At 36.9% G+C, this 19,793-nt stretch overlaps 1 protein-coding gene across 2 annotated transcripts in view; it reads right to left on the reverse strand.

The window, feature by feature from the left end:
- The window catches only part of dpysl2a (dihydropyrimidinase like 2a), a 67,573-nt gene extending 49,253 nt beyond the window's left edge, over positions 1–18,320 (reverse strand). Inside the window, exons 1-2 of one of the 2 annotated variants that reach the window (XM_087264124.1) lie at positions 18,254–18,296; positions 17,996–18,215 (exon numbers count right to left, since the gene is read on the reverse strand). In XM_087264124.1, coding sequence (XP_087120250.1) covers positions 17,996–18,037 — 42 coding nt within the window. In that variant the 5' untranslated portion in view covers positions 18,038–18,215; positions 18,254–18,296. Of the gene's footprint in view, positions 1–17,995 lie in introns of both variants that reach the window. The other variant, XM_087264123.1, reaches the window with a different exon arrangement.
- Between the last annotated feature and the right edge of the window lie 1,473 nt (positions 18,321–19,793).

Below are 19,793 nucleotides of genomic sequence, written 5' to 3' on the forward strand. Positions count from 1 at the left end.
CAAACATATTGAAGATTCATTCAAAATGAACAAATCGTTCATGAACGACCCATCACTAGCGCTGCGACCGTTGCTGGGAGTGGAGCTCCTGGATTTCCCCTTTACCCCTCCGGCCGACGACCAACACTCAAACTTGTTACCTTTTTTCAGGTTTAACCTATTTTTGAGAGTTTGAGATTGTAGGGGTGGCCTGCCTATTCATACTTTTGACTGTGTTTATGTTTAGGGAGAAAGGTAATCTTCCTGTATTTTTCTTTGAATATTCATAGGTAATTTAGTGCATTTACTTTATAGATTCTTCTGCTTGCTATTGTGGCCACTCTGAAGAAATGCTCATTTAAATGTGCTACTTTTTTCTATAATAAATCTATTCCTATTGACCTTATTCTAAAATGCGGAAGTGCTGATGATTGCAGAGCTGACGCCACAATGTCACAACACTGATCAGTGATATTACAGCCGGCAAGACTAAAAAACAATAAAGAATTAACAATGTTTCAGTTTATGCACCTGCAATGACTTTGTACACTGTAAATAACAATTATTTGATTTTACTTTTGTAAAAGAAAAGTGAGTAAACCCGTTGCTTTCATAGCAATTATTTGACTTTACTTTAAAAAAAAGTTAATAAAATTGTTGCTTTTAAAGTGATTATTTAACTTTACTTTAAAAACAGAGTAAACTTGTTGCTTTTAATGCGATTAGTTGACTTTTAATTTGATTAGTTGAGTTTTCTTTTTTATTCATTAAATATGTTACTTTTAAAGTGATTAGTTGACTTTTCTTTAAAAGTGTGAGTAAGCTCATTGCTTCAAAGTGATTAGTTGACTTTACTTTTAATAAGTGAGTAAACCAGTACTTTTTATTGACCTTATTCTGAAATGCGGACGTGCGCCTGTCTTCGCGATTGTTTTAGAACTTCTGATTCAGTCGCCTATGGGAGAAAGGACTAGTGATAATAAACGGCAGAAAACGGTCAAACTACTTGCTCTACAAACAAATGTTTGCATTACTATACAGACCAAGTAGAATAATAAAATAAGAAAATATCAGTTTGCAAAATCAAGCAGCGCAATCAGCAGTTTTTAACGTCTAAAAATGAACCGGAAGTCTTAAACCAAAAAGATCCAAATGCCTGCACCCGCTCGTCTGCAAAGAATAAGGTGAATACTCTCAACTGAGTGTCCGAGTTAGGTTGTCGACTGAAAGGGATCTTTTGCATTCATTTTTGTTTTTGTTTGGGAAATCCACCACCCCAACACATTTGTTTTATCGTTTATTATGCCCATGTTGTTTTCCCCATAGACTTGGAGCTTAACAGGCGGTATATCCCTTATTTTCAGATCCCAATGTTGACAGGTATGATAAACAGTGCTTTATGGTTTTTTGGGGAGTCGAATAGTAGTCATTACAAAAATGTAACCATCAAATGTAAAATAGCATGGTCATCATTGAATAAATATAAAAAAAATAATAATATGTCAGTGTTTTAATATTTAATAAATAATCTAATCCTGCGATATGACTATTACAGATGCACACATTGCGATATCGATGCTCAAACCGGACTGGAATGTCATTAGAGGAGTTTTCTCTCTCCCGGCTTGTGTTGTTTGTTTTGTGGCGTAGAAACTGTGTTGTATTTTTTTTTACTCTGCTTAATTGTTAAAAGTGATTGCTGAGTGTTGACTTTGAGATATACGGAGACACGTGTGTTGAGGAGGGTGCCTTTTTGTTTTATTACTTTTTCCTTATGTTTTGTGGTTAGTAGGGAGGTAAGTGAATGTTATTTTAGTGGTGGGCAAAGCGAGGCTTCGTGAAACACTGAAACAGTTGAAGCAAATGTGTCGAAACTTCGAAATGTTTCGAAACCCCACTCTACAGTGACACCTAGTGGTCATTTTATTATGTATTGCACTGAAACAGAACAGAACTGAAAGAACAGTTGAGCAAATTGAGGCATTAAACCCCACTTTGTATGCTTGAACTTTTAAGTAGTATAGTGGAGTGGTTAAGGTATTTGACCACCATGCGGGGATTGTGGGTTCGAATCTAGGCTGATATTGTTGTTTTGAAATGCTTTAATACCAGTTAGTAATGCTTTGCTCTTGTATCGTTTTGTTTTTAAACATTGGTCTGATATCCGAATAAACAATTTGTGAATAAATATGTCTTGTTTTGGTATTAAAACAGGGTTGTTGCTAGATCAGAAACTGTGGCCTGAAGTTATCAAGAATTATTTATATTATTCATTAAATTTCCCATTTATTGTATTTTATTAATGTCTACCCAAACCCTTCACCCAACTATCACAGTACTGTAAAAATATTTATTATTGTTTTACAGTGTTTCAAAAATGATGCTAAATTGATGGCATAACTGCAGCTGTATCCTATTTAGGCTACACAAAACAGAAACATGATTAAAATACATGAAACCATGATTTCAGAGTATTTGTACAAGTCGGGATTCAAACCCAAAATGTCAATCGAAGCACAGTATCAGCGTGCACACACACAGTCCACTAGGCCAGATGAAACGTGATTTTCTTGACCTTGGCAACCAAATGAAGATTCGCTTCGGTGCAGTGTTACGAAACACTTGCGCTTCGGGATCTCGACACTGTGTCGAAACGTCAGTTTCACGTCAGCCATACCTATGTTATTTTATTTGTTTAATTTCATGTGCAGGTAAGAGGGTTAAAAACTTAATGAGCTGTTGAGTTTTGTTTGTTATTTTGGCATTTACCTCTGCAAGCTTTTTATTGTCTCCTTTTTGAAATTTAAACGTCAAAAAAATTTGACTTTACGTTGTTTCCTTGGTCATTCGTTTTTGTTGTTGTCTTTACTTTTAAACGGGAGATGAGACTCCGGGCTCCTCAATATAGAGGAGTTCTAATTATTTTAATTAAATATCATTTATTGTTACGAGTCTGGCTTGCTGTGTGGAGCCATGCAATGTTGGAAAGCGTAACATAGAGAAATAAGTCTGTAAAATAACAGAAAACGTACTGGAAGTTTATTACAAGGTTTTTGTAGCGTAATATACAACAGTGGTCCCCAACCCCCGGGCGGCGGACCAGTACCGGTCCGTGGATCAATCAGTACCGGGCCGCACAAGAATGAATTATCTTTAAGTTGGCATATAAAGTAGCTGCATTTAAAGCCAAACTGAGGCATATTGGGCATGTTTCAAACATTAGCTGGGATTTTGTGTGAGACTGATCCTGTGCCCTCACTCACCAAGCTGGTGCCTGATCATCAGTCTTCGCTGTTAAAGGAGTTTGAGCGCTACTTTCCAACCTCAAAGGACCCACAAACGGCCAAGGAATGGATACGTGACCCATTTGTCAACAAACCAGCTGAATCCAGCATGTCCGTGTAAGAAGAAGACCAACTGCTGGAGATCGTAAATGACGGCGGCCTTAAAACAGTGTTCGAGACAACAACTCTGCCGGTGTTCTGGATTAAAGTAATGGCAGAATTCCCAGAGATCGCTAACACAGCGCTGAAAACCCTGCTTGTTAAAATGTTAAAAATATATATATATATTAATAAAACTTATGCAATCAGCACTCTGAAATAAAAGTGCAAAGACTGCCACCTGGTGGTTCAAAGAGTAAATATTGATATACATTTTTTAGACACAAACTGATATATGCACAATATTCAACTTATTTAAAAAAAAGGATAATAATTAATGCATTTATGCATGTGTTTTGATCACTAATATGCCAGTTATTGACACCTTTACCAAAATCAAAATGCTTTTTTGATGCAAAATTAATTCATACAGTTATTCCTTACGCCAATTTAAAAAAATTGAGTAGGCCTAGGCTACTATAATAAAGAAAATCTTCTCTAAATGTAGAACTAAATACATTAATATGCATTGAAATACATGATGAATATTCTTGACACATGAAAGTGTAAAGCCTGCAGCTCACAACAAATGTGGAAAGTTATTGCGTGTCATATTTAACAAACCGTTTACTGCAAATTTGATGTAATTTTGCTCACATGGATAATTGAATATTAATTAGATGATGTCATTACGCTGCGTTGCCGTCAGCCAATCATTGCATTGCTGATCATGATTTCGAGGATTGATAGATCTGTCCTTCACAACACACACAGTGATCTCAGATCAGTTTATTCAGACATTTAAATCTGATTCGCTAACTTGTTTAAAGAACCAAATTAGCCAGTGATCAGTTATCAAGATGAGATCTAGGATCTGCCAAATCATCATTTAAGATCATTTAAGAGATCATTTAAGCAAGGTACGAAGAATAGACCCCTGCTCACCATTTCTGTTTATTGTCAAAATTAAAAAGGTGGAGAGGCGTGGTTAAGTATGTTAGCCACACCCAATACCTTAAGTAATCTGAGAATTTAACTAAAAATAAACAGGAAGTGCTTTAATTAATTAATTTCAAACTACTGATGACATTCCTTCCAGTGCAATTTTTCTTACTTTGATTTTGAAAACACTATTGATTGGGTTTAAGGAAGCATTTAGTTCAGTGGTTTGCTTGCTAATCTGTACTACAAGCTCCGCCTTCTCATGGACGTATACAAAAAGGACATGCATCTGAAACGTACAACAAAACATCCTGCAAATAGCATATTTCAGATTAACAGCCCCCTCTAGTGGAGTGGTCCCCAGTTCCGGGCCTCAACTGGTACCGGGCTGCAAAAGAAATCAATAATTATTTATGTTTTATTTATTATCTGAGTCTGAACGATCTCTCGCTTACATCTCGGTCAGTTGAGCGCCCAAATTTAATTCACATGCAGCAAAGTGAGTAAGAAACTGACTTCTTTGGAAATTTCTTTGGTAAGAGGAAAAGGCCTATTGAAGGGCCTGTGAACTGCCAAGGAATGGATCTGCAACCCATTTATCAACAAATCAGGTGAATCCACCATGGCTGTGCAAGATGATCAACAGCTGCAGGTGGCAAATGACGGTGGCTGTTCACATATCGTGTCTTTTCCACATGCAAGTTAATTATTTCCAATGGAAGTGTGCGGCTTGGTGCACATATTGGAGTGACGCGCTCACGTTTTCCTGGCTCACTCAGTTGAAAACATCTCAACTTTTCAGAATGCCGCAAGTGCACCGTGAGTCACATGACAAGAACGGACCGATCAGCTTCATAATTTGTATGGAATATAAACATCCCCGTATATTAATTACTTCTGACAAACGCAGAACACCCAAACACTGCAGTGCTTGTTCATTTTCTCCATAAACAAAACTTGTATAAGAGTTGCAGCAATGTTTTCGTCAGCTTGTCATGCTATGAGAAAAACAGTTGATAGGCGCCTAGCAATGTAAATCCAACATTTACATCGATTAAACTTAACCGGAGCAATGTATTTTATGTTTTGCAAAAATGTAGGCTGAGGCACGTATTTCCAATGAGCCTGTGCTGAATATATTAGACCAGGGACTCTCAACCAGTGGGCCACAGCCTACTAGTGGACCTCAGCGATCCTGCAGGTGAACCACAAGATTAAAATTAACTCTCAATATTAAACTATAATTTTTGGATTGCATTATAATATGCTATATTAAAATGATGGAAGTAATGCACTTTCTCCTGTTCTCTGATTGATTACTTCAAACTCGGCGCAAAAACAGCCTTATGATCGGGTCTGCAACTAGCACACACAAGTCTCATTCATTCATTAATTTTCTTGTCGGCTTAATCCCTCTATTATTCCGGGGTCGCCACAGCGGAATGAACCGCCAACTTATCCAGCAAGTTTTTACGCAGCGGATGCCCTTCCAGCCGCAACCCATCTCTGGGAAACATCCACACACACACATTCACACACACTCATACACTACAGACAATTTAGCCTACCCAATTCACCTGTACCGCATGTCTTTGGACTGTGAGGGAAACCGGAGCACCCAGAGGAAAGCCACGCGAAGGCAGGGAGAACATGCAAACTCCACACAGAAACACCAACTGAGCCGAGGTTCGAACCAGCAACCTTCTTGCTGTGAGGTGACAGCACTACCCACTGCGCCACTGCCTCGCCCACACACAAGTCTGTTCATTCATAAACTGTGCATGAAGTGAAAGTTTCTCTTTGTGTGTTTTTGTGTGAACTATTGAATGTATCGACATATTTGTCCAAACTAATGTCCTGTGAGTGATTTATAATAACCGCACGCCCATACAGGAGGATCTAGTGAGGCACAAATGTGTTTCTGTCATAGACTGTAAAATAAACTTGCATATGGGCTTCAGACGTGCTCTGGCGGAGCTGATCACTGTTCCTGTCAGCGATCTCCCGATAATAATAATAATAATAATATTAATATCCAGGTGCAAACTCAACCACTATCAATGTGTTAACAGATTAAAGGCCCATGCACACCGAGACGTTTTTTGCTCACGTTTTCTGTCGACGTTTAACGCCTCGTGACTAAATAAAGGGCGTCAATGTGATCGTGCACACTAACGCGCAAAACGGCAGGCGCAAAAACATCATTTAAAAAAACAAAAACGACTCATGTTCGTTTTTTTGTTTTGACGCGCCAATCAGATCGGCACTTGTGTTCACGTGCACGGAGCTGCTGAAGTTACAGTAAACAGCACTTGGAGGCGCTCAAGCGCAAAACTGTCAAGGTGAGCACACATTGAAGAAGATGCCCAGAGGAAATATGAATGTTTAGCTGCTTATTGCTCTTGTAAACACTTGTCATTTCTTCATCGCTAGAGCTGGAGCTGCTGCTTGAACCATCCATGCTTGTTCGAGTCACCAGTAACTTTAACAACAAGCGTGTGAACTTTCTCTCCTCCTCCTTTTCTGTTTTATAAGCGGGTGTCAGAAGCTTAAAGTTGTGTAGCGCCATCTAACGTCAAAAGAGTGAATTTGCATCCTCTTCTGCTTGATGCCAGTGAAAATCGCTTGGGTTTGAATACGGAAAAACGTCTCGTAAAACGCTGACGATAAACGCAAACGAAAAGCGTCCCGGTGTGTAGGAGCCTTTAGGGTGTTTTACTGTATTTTACATCTGTCCGTATATTTTTGAATAGTATATATTTAATCATAGATATTCAGTCAGTCCAGTTTAAAGCAGAATCTGCTCTTTTGCAATCTCCCTGTTGACCTGTGATTCTCTTCTGTGCATGTAATCTTTGTATGTTTTTAAAAATAAATAAAATTATACATATATTATACTTTTAGTTTTATATATAATTAAATTTCAGAATAATTATATATTTTTAAAAATGCTGATAATAAAAACAATAGAAGGCACAATAATATAATATAATATTCATTCATTCATTTTCTACTCTGCTTAGTCCCTTTATTAATCCGGGGTCGCCACAGCGGAATGAACCGCCAACTTATCCAGCAAGTTTTTACGCAGCGGACGCCCTTCCAGCCGCAACCCATCTCTGGGAAACATCCACACACACATTCACGCACACTCATACACTACAGACAATTTAGCCTACCCAATTCACCTGTACCGCATGTCTTTGGACTGTGGGGGAAACCGGAGCACTCAGAGGAAACCCACGCAAAGGCAGGGAGAACATGCAAACTCCACACAGAAACGCCAACTGAGCCGAGGTTCGAACCAGCAACCCAGCGACCTTCTTGCTTTGAGGTGACAGCACTACCTACTGCGCCACTGCCTCGCCTATAATATAATATAATATAATATAATATAATATATTATAATATAATATAATAATATATTATAATGAATATAATAAAATGTAATATAATATAATAAATGAATAATATAATATAATAAAATAAAATAAAATAAAATAAAATAAAATATAATATAATAATATATTATAATGAATATAATAAAATGTAATATAATATAATAAATGAATAATATAATATAATAAAATAAAATAAAATAAAATATAATATAATATAATATAATATAATAAATACAATAAAATATAATAATATAACATAATATAATAATATATTATAATGAATATATAAAATGTAATATAATATAATAAATTAATAATAAAATAAAATAAAATAAAATAAAATAAAATAAAATAAAATAAAATAAAATATAATATAATATAATATAATATAATATAATAATAAAATATAATAATATAATAATATAACATAATATAATAATATATTATTATGAATATATAAAATGTAATATAATATAATAAATTAATAATAAAATATAATAAAATATAATATAATATAATATAATATAATATAATATAATATAATATAATAAAATAAAATATAATATAATATAATATAATATAATATAATATAATATAATATAATATAATATAATATAATATAATATTTGTTAATAGGTGTAAGTGAGCATTTCATACAAACATTTTAGAGAAAATGTCAGACAGGTGGGCCTTCAAAAATTCATCGGAAAAAGAAGTGGACCCCGCAGTGAAAAAGGTTGAGAACCCCTGTTTTAGACAATACTTTTTTTTATTTTATAACGATGACAAAGTGATATTTCAGGGAAAACTGAGAACTGCTGAGCCACAACAAAGCGACTTCAGTGCAATAAAAGTCATCATGGCCTTTTTAAGGTGCGCTTCACTGTTGTGGATTCAAATGGGGGTCAAACAGGACGAACGGCTTTGCTTTTATCAAATCAATGAGAGAAAGAGAGAGTGAAGCAAAGCTCACAGCCATTCGATACGCTGCGGATGATCAACTCAGGCCAAGCAGAATACAGTCAGAGCTGCAGGACTGAAACTGCTGCAAAAACACGGCTAGAAAGTGGGCCGTGTGTATATGTGTGTGTGTGTGTGTGTGTGTGTGTGTGTGTGTGTGTGTGTGTGTGTGTGTGTGTGTGTGTGTGTGTGTGTGTGTGTGACTGAGTGCTCAGGCCATGTTTGTCTCGATGTGACACTGTCAGACTATGTTAAAATGAAAAGGAAAGAGCCAGACATACCAGAAAGCCACATATTTTCACTGGAGCACTTCTTTGGTTTTGACCGCACATGTAATTATCATCCAAGTCAATATTCTGACCATACTTTCATTCCCAAGAACATTTTACAAATTCCAAACTAAATCTTAATAGATTTTTAGACAGGCGCTGGAAATGAAAAACCGTTAAGCGGTTTCTTTTTACAGGTAAAATAGCCAGAAAATAAGATGTGATTTGAACTGAATTGCCAAACATTATTAAATGTCCACAATAAGGTAATATAGAAACTAGAAAATTAAGGCAGACCCAACAGACAAAGACAGAATATAGACTTGCGTAATATTTAAGCACACACTGAAGTCACAGGCTTTACAAAGACTATAATTGGGTCTGTTAAAGCTAATATTTGATTAGAAGACTTGAAAAAAATATGAACAAGTGTTGATATATTATGATGCTGTTTGTACTTGATGACACAGCAAGCAAAATAGCTGCATGAATATTCAAACACTTTGCCTTTTAAGTGTTTAAGCACACTTATTATGCTATTCTGAACATTCCTAATTTAGTCTCCGACTTTCATCTATGGGACAACTACTTCCATTTACTCATAATAGGAATTCACATCACCACATTTTTTATCAATACTCAAATGATTTACATGCTGAGATATTCATTCATTCATTCATTCATTCATTTTCCTTCGGCTTAGTCTCTATTTCAGAGACCGCCACAGCAGAATGAACCGCCAACTTATCCAGCATATGTTTTATGCAGCAGATGTCCTTCCAGCCTCAACCAAGTACTAAAAAGCACCCATACACTCATTCACACACACACTTATGCACTACGGCCAATTTATTTTATTCAATTCACCTATAGAGCATGTGTTTGGACTGTGGGAGAGACCGAAGCTCTTAGAGGAAACACACACCAACATGAGGAGAACATGCAAACTCCAAAGAAATGCCAACTGACCCAGCCAGGACTCGAAACAGTGACCATCTTGCAGTGAGGTGCCAGTGCTAACCACTGAGCCACCGTGTTGCCCGTATATTAGAATATACTTGACATTATATTACCATATATTTTGTAACATCAGAAGAACGTTTTTGATCAACCCGAATCTTCATCATGAACTCAAATTAAGCACGACCAGGTGGAGAATAATAGCCAATATTATTTGAGTTACTGTTGCCTTTCTATCAGCTGGAACCAGTCCTCTGACCTCTGGTGTTAACAGAGGTGGTTGTGCGTGAAAATCCCAGAAGTTCAGCAGTTTCTGAAATACTCAGACCAGAACGTCTGGCACCAACAACCATGCCACCAAATACAAAAACAGAAGAAGTTCTGTGGAACAGCAGCGTTTGGACGCCATTTTAGCTTTCTATGATGTAACATTATAGCACCTCTGGCCACACCCCTTCGATGTGCAGGGTGTGTGCGCATGGTAAATGCGTGTAATGCCGAGTTCAGACTACATGATTTTTAAAGTAGTCGTGTCACAGATGTTTTCACACTGCATGACTATCTGGGCTTGCGTTTCCTCGCTGTTTTGTTTACACTGCAAGATGGTTCGGCGACAGGGACATTCACATTGCATGACTATACTATAGGGAGAATCGCCGGCAACTTTGTCTAAACTACGTCTCACAGCCAAAAACACGTAGTATATCTTTTGTTATTAACTACATAATGAGAAAGAAGCCTTTAATGGGGTAGAACATGTACATGTTTGCTCACCTGGGTTTAAAGGGAATTAGCTATTTCTCCTCAACGTTGATAATAAACTAATTTCTTTCTGTATGAAACGTCAAACAGACACGGTTGCTCCTGAGTCCTGTCAAACCTCCACTAGTTTTTCCTCCATTTCGTAGGTCCAAATAAACCGAAAAAGAGCGCTTTTAACTTCTCCCCCAGCCTCCCGCTGGCCTGCAGCAGGTATACACACACACACACACACACATGTGAATGCTGCTCACTGATTGGCTGTAGGCGATCGCTGATGTTATTTTCAGTCAAAACTCAATTCACACGGCATGATTTGAATCGCCGACAGCTCCAGATATTCAGCACGCCAAATATCTCACAGGCATCGGCGCCTCATCGGCGATTCTCTCAGATAACGTCTTTGATCGTTCATACTGTGTGATTGTCACTCACGTGCACGAGCAGCGATTTGCCTGTGATTTCAGGCATTTGTCGGCGATTTCTCAAAACCTGTCGACGAGCCAAAATCAGGGCTAAAATCACGCAGTCTGAACTAGGCATAACTGGAAACCCTTGTGATCTCACTTGCCCGAATGTTTTTTTTTTTTGTAATCCCCAAACTTTCTTAGCTGTAGGCTTCGCTAAGCTAACTCAGTAAAAGCCAATGGCTGCGTCCGAAACCGCCTACTACTCAGTAGGTACTGCATTTGAATTTAAACGTACTACTCGGCCGTTAGAAAAGCACGTTCTATACAGTATGAATTTGAAAAGTATGAATGGAATTCGACGTACTACATCCGCCATTTTGTCGTGGTCACGTGACCTACCTGCGTCAGTTTTGTGCATGGGATGCGCACTTCAGAATCTCGCCGGAAATAGTAGGTTATCCAGGTACTTCTCGCATACTAATTTTCAAATTCTATGAATTCGGACATACAGCTCGGCTTGCATACTGATTTTAGCGTACTATCTAGTATGGGAGTATGCGCTTTCGGACACAGCCAATGTCTCCCTTTGCATTGAACTTTGAGCATCTTACATTCAGAGATGTTGATTATGTTCACACAGCTACATTACACCAACTAAAGTTTCAAATATGATATTGTAGTGGATCTCCCCTTTAATAATTGGATGTTAATAATAGTAAATAAATTAACATTAACTAATTTAACGCGTTACCGAGTTTCTGCTTCTGTTGAACGCAAACGAAGACACCAGCACTCTTAACCATTGACTTCCATAGTAGCAAATACATACATAGAAGTCAATGGTTACAGGTTTTCAGCTTACTTAAAAAACATTTTCTTTTGCATTTAACAGAAGAAAGAAACTCAAATAAGTTTGAAACAAGTGAAGCAATAGCTTTTCAGAATTTTCCTTTATGGGTGAACTGTTCCTTTAAGCTTTCCAGTGCAGTACAGTATCCGCGTTCACCATCCTCTGCCAGTCTTATCATCATCATCCCTAAAAATGGCTGAAGCTTATATCTGACATCCAAGAGCTGAAAGCCAGATCTCATCCTTTAGAGTTTTCATCTTTTTCTCCATCCTGTCCCAGATCTGCTCGTTCTCCTACAGGCCTCGCTATCTGATCATTAGCCCTAGCACACATCACATCCACACCGTCTCTGCACTGAGGCTGAATTACAGGCATGCACCAGCACATACCATGACTTACACTTTACATTCACTGACCTACTTTTCAAAAGAGGATTTTCATTCATTTCCTCCGGAGAGGGTCCTCTGCATTTAGCACAGCTATCAAACCGGCTCCGGCTCACAGCAGGGGGGGTGGGTGCGCAGGCTATTGTACCGCCAGCTTAATCTGAAGCTGCTTTTTACATTACTCAAATGCACTTCTGAAGGAAAACGTCGTCGATGCATGCACAGGCTGAGATATCTTGATATGCTATAGATATACACATTGCATTTGAAGGGTTTGTAGGAATAAGGTTTGATTTGGTTTTAATTTTGTCTCGAGAGGTGGTAAAATGCAGGATTTATACAGGCTAGTTTTGTTAGGATTAGATTATTAACCCTTGTGCACTGTTCAAATGTACTACCCTTTTGTTATGTTCGGAATGAAAACATCCACTGATTTAAACTGCTGTAAAATGCATGAGATAAAATTTTTTATCAATTTTGTTTGCATAAATCTGTCAATGATGACCCAACTACTAAATTGCTTAGTAAATTAGAGGATTTTAACTCTTAAATTGCCAAATTCATAAATGATGTGATTTGGTGAAAAAAACACACACACTAAATGCCATATTTTCAATATTAAATCTAATTGTGGAGTGGATTTTTTTAACTTTTAAAAGTCTTAGACATGTGAATGATTAGTAACAACACTGGCTTTGATGCATTTTCATTTTTTTCACCCTAATTTACTGTTGGTGGCTGTTTTTACTCCATTGCCTTTTATTATAACCGCATTTGATTATGCATAAATACTAAGCACCAGCCTCCCGCCAACCTCTGGGAGCCAATACGGAAGTAACTAAAACTGCAATTCATCGACTCGCCTTTGGGGGCTGGTTCCAGGAAATCCAGATGATTTCTGACTGCAATGGTAATTTGGCCAACTTATCAGCTGATAAAAACATGCTTACAGCCAGGTACAAAAGATAGTTTTAATGTATATAGCCATATATATATATATATATATATATATATATATATATATATATATATATATTAGATGTCGCCTACCCTGTTGTTGTCGATTAGAAGGAATGCGTCAATAGAGCCGCCATTTTAGTACAGGGTAGCACTCCTTTGAAATGAATGCGGGACCAAGCTGCAGTGGAGGACGGTAGCCATCCCGAGCAAGAGATATACACATATACACATATATCTATGATTGTGAGTTTTCCCGGAGGTCAGAATGCAATTTTATTTTTTCATAAATTACGAAACTTATAATTTGACATCACTTTTCTACATTGATGGATCAGTGATCGCACAGGCATTCCTGACAAAAAGCTTGTGTTTGTGTGTATGGAAATGTACTATCCACCCTCCCTGTTCAATGTGATCTAATCTTGTCCTGAAACACACCTCCTCTCCTTCTTTCACTTATCATATTGACGGAGGGAGCAATTCGTTTGTGAATGAATCTCCATTATGAACGACTCGTTCACTAAGCCCTGAACACTGTACAAATATGGCAGCGATATTAACGCATGCTCAGGGTCCCTATGCGATACCTAGTGTATATATCTATGGTATATAGCTATTATCACCCTTCATGACAACTGTGAGAGGGTGATATTTTTTGTGACTCATCCGTTTTGTTTATATTAGGTTATATTAAGTTTGCATAATTAAGGGCGTGGCCACTTGAGTGACAGCTAGGTCTCGCTGCCACTTCACCTCAGCTGATTCCGGCTGATTAGCCGCTGAACTCTGCATATACATCATATTTTTGTGTTGTTTTATGTGGCTTTAGACAGTCAACTGCCTTTTGGAATTATTTCCAACAATTATCAGATGATATGGCATGCTGTGTGCACTCAATTGTGTTCACAAACTATTCACGTGGCCTCCGTTTCCTAGGTGAGTGAGATTATACACTTATATACCGTCCCTATAAATGTATTTGTTTTATTTAAGATCATTTATCATTTATAATATTCTTTAGAGCTGTAATGTACTCCAGAATCTGACAGACTGATTAGCTGTAGGCTCTAGAACAGTCATCTGAAACAATGTCATAGATTGCTATGCCAGGATTTCATCAATAGCCTTGCATTTACTAACACAGACTATATTTGAAGTGTTTGGAAGTAATTTGCGTCATAAGAACAATGTTTAGTGGCTCAACGTATTACAACAGTGTTTTTAAAAGACTAAACCCTTTATTGATACAGTGTACAACTAAGCACATGTGGTCAGAACATAAACAAGTCACAGATAATGAAGTATTAAGCATTTCTCCCAAAGAAAAGCCCCTCTAAGCAAAATGCTAGCAGGCATCTTTGGCTCTGCTCACACTCTACCTCTTTGCCTTTGTTTGGTATCCTGCGGTTGGTGCGATGACGCGCATACAAACACTGACTTGTAGCTTCTTTTGAGTTATTCAGAAACCTACAGTTGACGTCACTGATTCAACGTCCATATCTTTTACAGTCTATGATAAATACAAAGTCTTTTGTTTTTGTTTACTCCATGTAGTTCTGAGAACTGAGCTGCATATTTTGATTTTCTCAGACACATCAAGGTAAGTGCGTAAAGGTCACTCTCACAAACACACAGACACAGACACACACTTTAATTTGCTGTTATACCCCATACAAAATCCAGAAACTAAGCTTTTTTTCACAGGCTTATCTAAAGGGTTAATGGTGTCAACTGAGGATCAACACTAAATATGACAAATTTCACCTCTTCCCAACATGGAAAACAACCAACAATCAAAAATGCACGATTATATGGCGTCATGGTTTTGCAAAAAAAAAAAAAAACGTGGTTATAATGGAAGTCAATAGGGCAAAAAAGGCACCAACAGTAAATTAGGGAGAACAAATAAAAATCAATCAAAACAATGCATCAAAGGCAATGTTAATTTAAATGTCCAAGACTGTGATAAGAGGTAAAAAGAAATCCAGTCCACAATTAGTTTTTATCTAGAAAATACTAGGGATGTAACAATATTGTAAATACCGTCATATCGTAATAGTAATTTTTTTTCAATATTACCGTAGGCGCATGACTTAATAAAACTATATTTCTGAGAAAAGTTTGCTCAGGCGAATGAAGTGAACTGGAGGTAGCGGGAACTACAATTCCCATCAGCCCAGGCGTGGCCATCATCCTTTGCGGTCTGTTGTCACTACAGATCCAGTAATGCGGAAATAGAGTGTGTTGCTAGTAGCGGGGAAGATAAAGAGCTGGAAATGATCGAACCTAAAGCGGGTTTTAAATCGGATGTGTGGAAGCATTTCAGTTTCTCTCTAAAAAATACGAAAAAGTAGAAAAGGTGACAGACAAAGAAAAAAACAGTATGGAGGCACTGCCAGACTGTGGTGAAACATAAGTCGGGGAATACGACTAAAAACAGTCATGGGGACTGCAGAACACAGCACACTTGCTAGATTGATGCAGACATTGACTTGTACCGCAAAGAGACCTCTATCTCACTCATGGCTTGTCCTCTCAATTGGTGGAAAGACAATGCACAACGTTACCCACTGCTGTCAACCTTGGCTAAATCATATCTCTCTGTCCCAGAAACCTCAGTCCCAAATGAGAGGGTTTTTTTTTTTCTGTTTCAGGGTACATGCCCAGAGATCCCAACTTTTACCAGATTATAGTTATATGATAATTTACCTTAAAAAACCATCTCTATCTAAGTGAGTGAGTGATTAAATGTTGAATGTGATGAGTTTTCAACAATACTAAATTGAAACTTTATTTTTTTTTTTTTTTGGTTTAATAGTTTTTTGTTATTAAAATTGAAAAATTGAAGTTCCTGTTTCGAAACTTACAGATAGATGGCTGATTTGTATGTCATTGATATGTTCAGTGCTGAGGTAAATAAACACTTTTGGCACTTTTTTCGAGTCTTTTCATTGGTTTTGTTTTTCCTGTAAATGATTCAATTAATCCCGCACCATGCCATTCATACCGAGGTATTATCGTACCGTGAAATTCTGATACCGTTACATCCCTAGAAAATACGTCATTTTGTGAGTGTTTATTTTCACCAAATCAGTGACATCATTTATGAATTTGGCAATTAAAGAGTTAAAATGCTGTAATTTTCTAAGCAATTTTGTAGTTTTGATCAGGACAGAGGTCGATTAACAGAATTATGGAAAAAATATATATAAAATATTTATCTGATGCATTTAACAGCAGTTTAATTCAGTGGATGTTTTCATCCCGAATGTAACACAAGAGTAGTCAATTAGCCAAGAGTATATCATTAAGAAATTTTAAAGCATTTTCTAAAAATATGTGTCAAAATAAGATTTGTCACCAAAAAAAAATCATTCCGCTAGCTGAAACAGAGAGGAATTTATGGCCAAATTAAGACACAAAATCAGCCCAGAGTGGATGAAAACATCCCCAACAACACATAAGGGTTAATGCATGCAGTTGCATCTTCAAAACATATTCATGTAAGACAGTTTTTCTTAAATGGCTAAGATTTTTTTAGGTTATACACCGTTTTATTCCAGATATCTTGAAAAAGCATGCATGCTTAGCCTGCAAAACAGTTTTTTTTTTAATAAAATAATACAGATTTATGATGGAGAATTATTTAAATGCCTGCAAAACCACTATTCACTATTAGGAGCGTATTCGATTTCTATTTTGTTTTATTTTGAATAAAGTGAAACACTTTTGATTCTGATTTCAGGGCATGCAAAGCCCCGATGCACAAACATTTCCAAAGAGCAGCAACGACTGCTTCATATTTAATAGAGAAGATGCATACAGTGCTCAGCATATGCAAGTCTTCATATACATATTTTCTATAGGATGCTTAACGATATTATATTTGTGCATATACATTAGATTAAACATTACTGAAGCTAAATCTGGAGCTAAACTAGCAAATAGTCAAGAGAGTAACTAACAGTCTGATAATTAGCAGCCTAAATTTGTACGTTACAGAAAAATATTGAATAAAATTTCAGGAAAAAGCAAAAGAAAAAAATCTATAATTAAATGTATTATCTTTCATTTTTAAAGATATTCGCTGACTAAAATATAATTTTAATAAATATACCCAATACATCGGTTTTATTCAAATGCACCAAAATAGATGACCTATATTCACAGAGAAGTGGGTAAAAATATCAATCTGATCATCAATGTATTTATCCAGTTATCTTGTATTTTGTATTTATTTACTTGATGCATATTCCTAGTATCTCAGCACAATGCATGCATGTACGCTTAAATAATATGCGATTTTTGTAGGGGAACACATCAATGCATGCAAAGCCAGCAATCACAATGGTGCTCTAATAATAAACTACCATATATCAATCCAGGACAAGACATAGCAGCACTTTAAGCTACATCAGCAGCAAAAAATTTTGATTTTAATATAGTTATTGCAATTAAAATAGCAATGCATTATAATGAGGCCGGTTTAATAATACATGCATGCACATAACAAATGAATCCTAGCAGAGCTTGTCAGTCTGACCCACAAAGAAACACATCTGAAAGTGGCCACATCACAGCGAAATGAAAAGTGACAGTAATTCAGCATCTGATGTAACGGTATTGACTTGATGAAACCACGACCCCTAACTCGTGCATTTCAGCAGCGGAATGCCATTCACGAGTCTTTCACCTGCTAATATCCACCGCTTGTTTTCAGGTGTGTCTGTACTCACGGTGATGCGAGGGATGTTCTTCTTGCCCTGGTATCCGGACATCTCTGCTGATTTCTGGTGTTCCGCGCGCGTAATAAAGGTCCCCGATGCGCGTTTGGAGAAGCGACGCCCCGCAGCTCAATGACACCCGCCGCCGTCGGCTCTCAACAACCGGGATGAAGCGATTGTGAAGCTTCCAGAGCGATCCTGCAGCGGCTGTGATGGTGGACGGTGAGATTTCCCCCTGCGTTTAAGGCGACGGACTCTTCCCTTCTTCTCTCTCGTGTTCCGGCGCAGAAGCAGGAAGATCCAGACAGACACTGATGGAGATTTACACGCCAAAGCCAGCGTGCATGCGCAACACCACACCCTGATCCACACACACACGCACACACACACACGCACGCACGCACACATGCAGGACATGGTTTATTGAATTATAAATTAAATAAACTAAAATTGTAATTATATATATATATATATATATATATATATATATATATATATATATATATATATATATATATATATATATATATTTATTTATTTAACTGTTGTATAAATATATATATATATATATATATATATATATATATATATATATATATATATATATATATATATATATATATATATATTTTATACAACAGTTCTGTCTGGTTCTTGAATCTGATTGGCTGATAGCAGTGTGATATTCTGCAAATAACAGTACTCATCCAGCCTCTTCACCATAAAGCCTTGTGTATTACTCCGCCCACATAGCAGCAACAAGCAAAGGACACTCTACAGTTTGACAAATATTGCAGCTGTTGGGACAACATAATGTACTTTTGAGGCTTTTTTAGACAAGAATGTTGTTGTTTAGATAGCAACTATGCAGTTTATTAATAAGGATAGTGACTATTTTAAAATATTTATAATTTCGGAGCATTAGATTCAGTGCATTGGCCGCCATCAGCCCAAAGAAAGTGACGGTTGACGTTTCACCACAAGATGGCGAAAGACCGCATAATAAGACCTTAGGTAAGAAAAACAGCATTTTCTCTGCATAAGTTTCAAACTACAGCTAAACAAATCAGGTAAGTGACATCTCCCTCTTTTGTATTTTGTAGGGCTGTATTTATACCACAGAAACTGGTAGTGTTTGCTTTGGCTTTTTTTGCTGGCTAATTTCTGTAATCTCCCGATTGCAATAGAGAAATACTGGGAAATCTCTGTAGACTGATGGCATTTCATGCATTCAGCCCATAGACTGTAAAAGATATGGACGTTGTATCAGTGATGTCACCCACAGGTTTCTGAAGGACCCAAAAGAAGCTACCAGTAAGCGTGGCCAACTGTCACCATTTTGTTCAGCTTTACAGGTCTAAAGTAAAAAAAAAAAAAAATATATATATATATATATATATATATATATATATATATATATATTATTTTAAATAAAACAAATACATTTATAGAGATGATATAGAAGTGTATAACTGCACTCACCTGGGAAATAGAGGCCACTTGATTGGTTTGTGAGCACAATTAATTGCACACAGCATGCCATATCATCTGATAATTGTAAGAAATAATTCCAAACGGCAACTGACTGTGTAAAGCCACATAAAACAACACAAAAAACAATGTATATGCCGAGATCAGAAGCTAATCAGCCGGAATCAGCTGAGGTGACGTGAGGACGACCAGAGAAACCTAGCTGTCACTCAAGTGGCCACGCCCTTAATTATGCAAACTTAATATAACCTAATATAGAGGAAATGGATGAGTTATAAAAAAAAATAGCCCCCTCACAGTTGTCATGAAGGGTAATATT

The sequence above is a fragment of the Danio rerio genome, chromosome 8 (genome assembly GCF_052040795.2).
Source record: "Danio rerio strain M-AB ecotype USA chromosome 8, GRCz13ab, whole genome shotgun sequence".
NCBI lineage: Eukaryota > Metazoa > Chordata > Actinopteri > Cypriniformes > Danionidae > Danio > Danio rerio.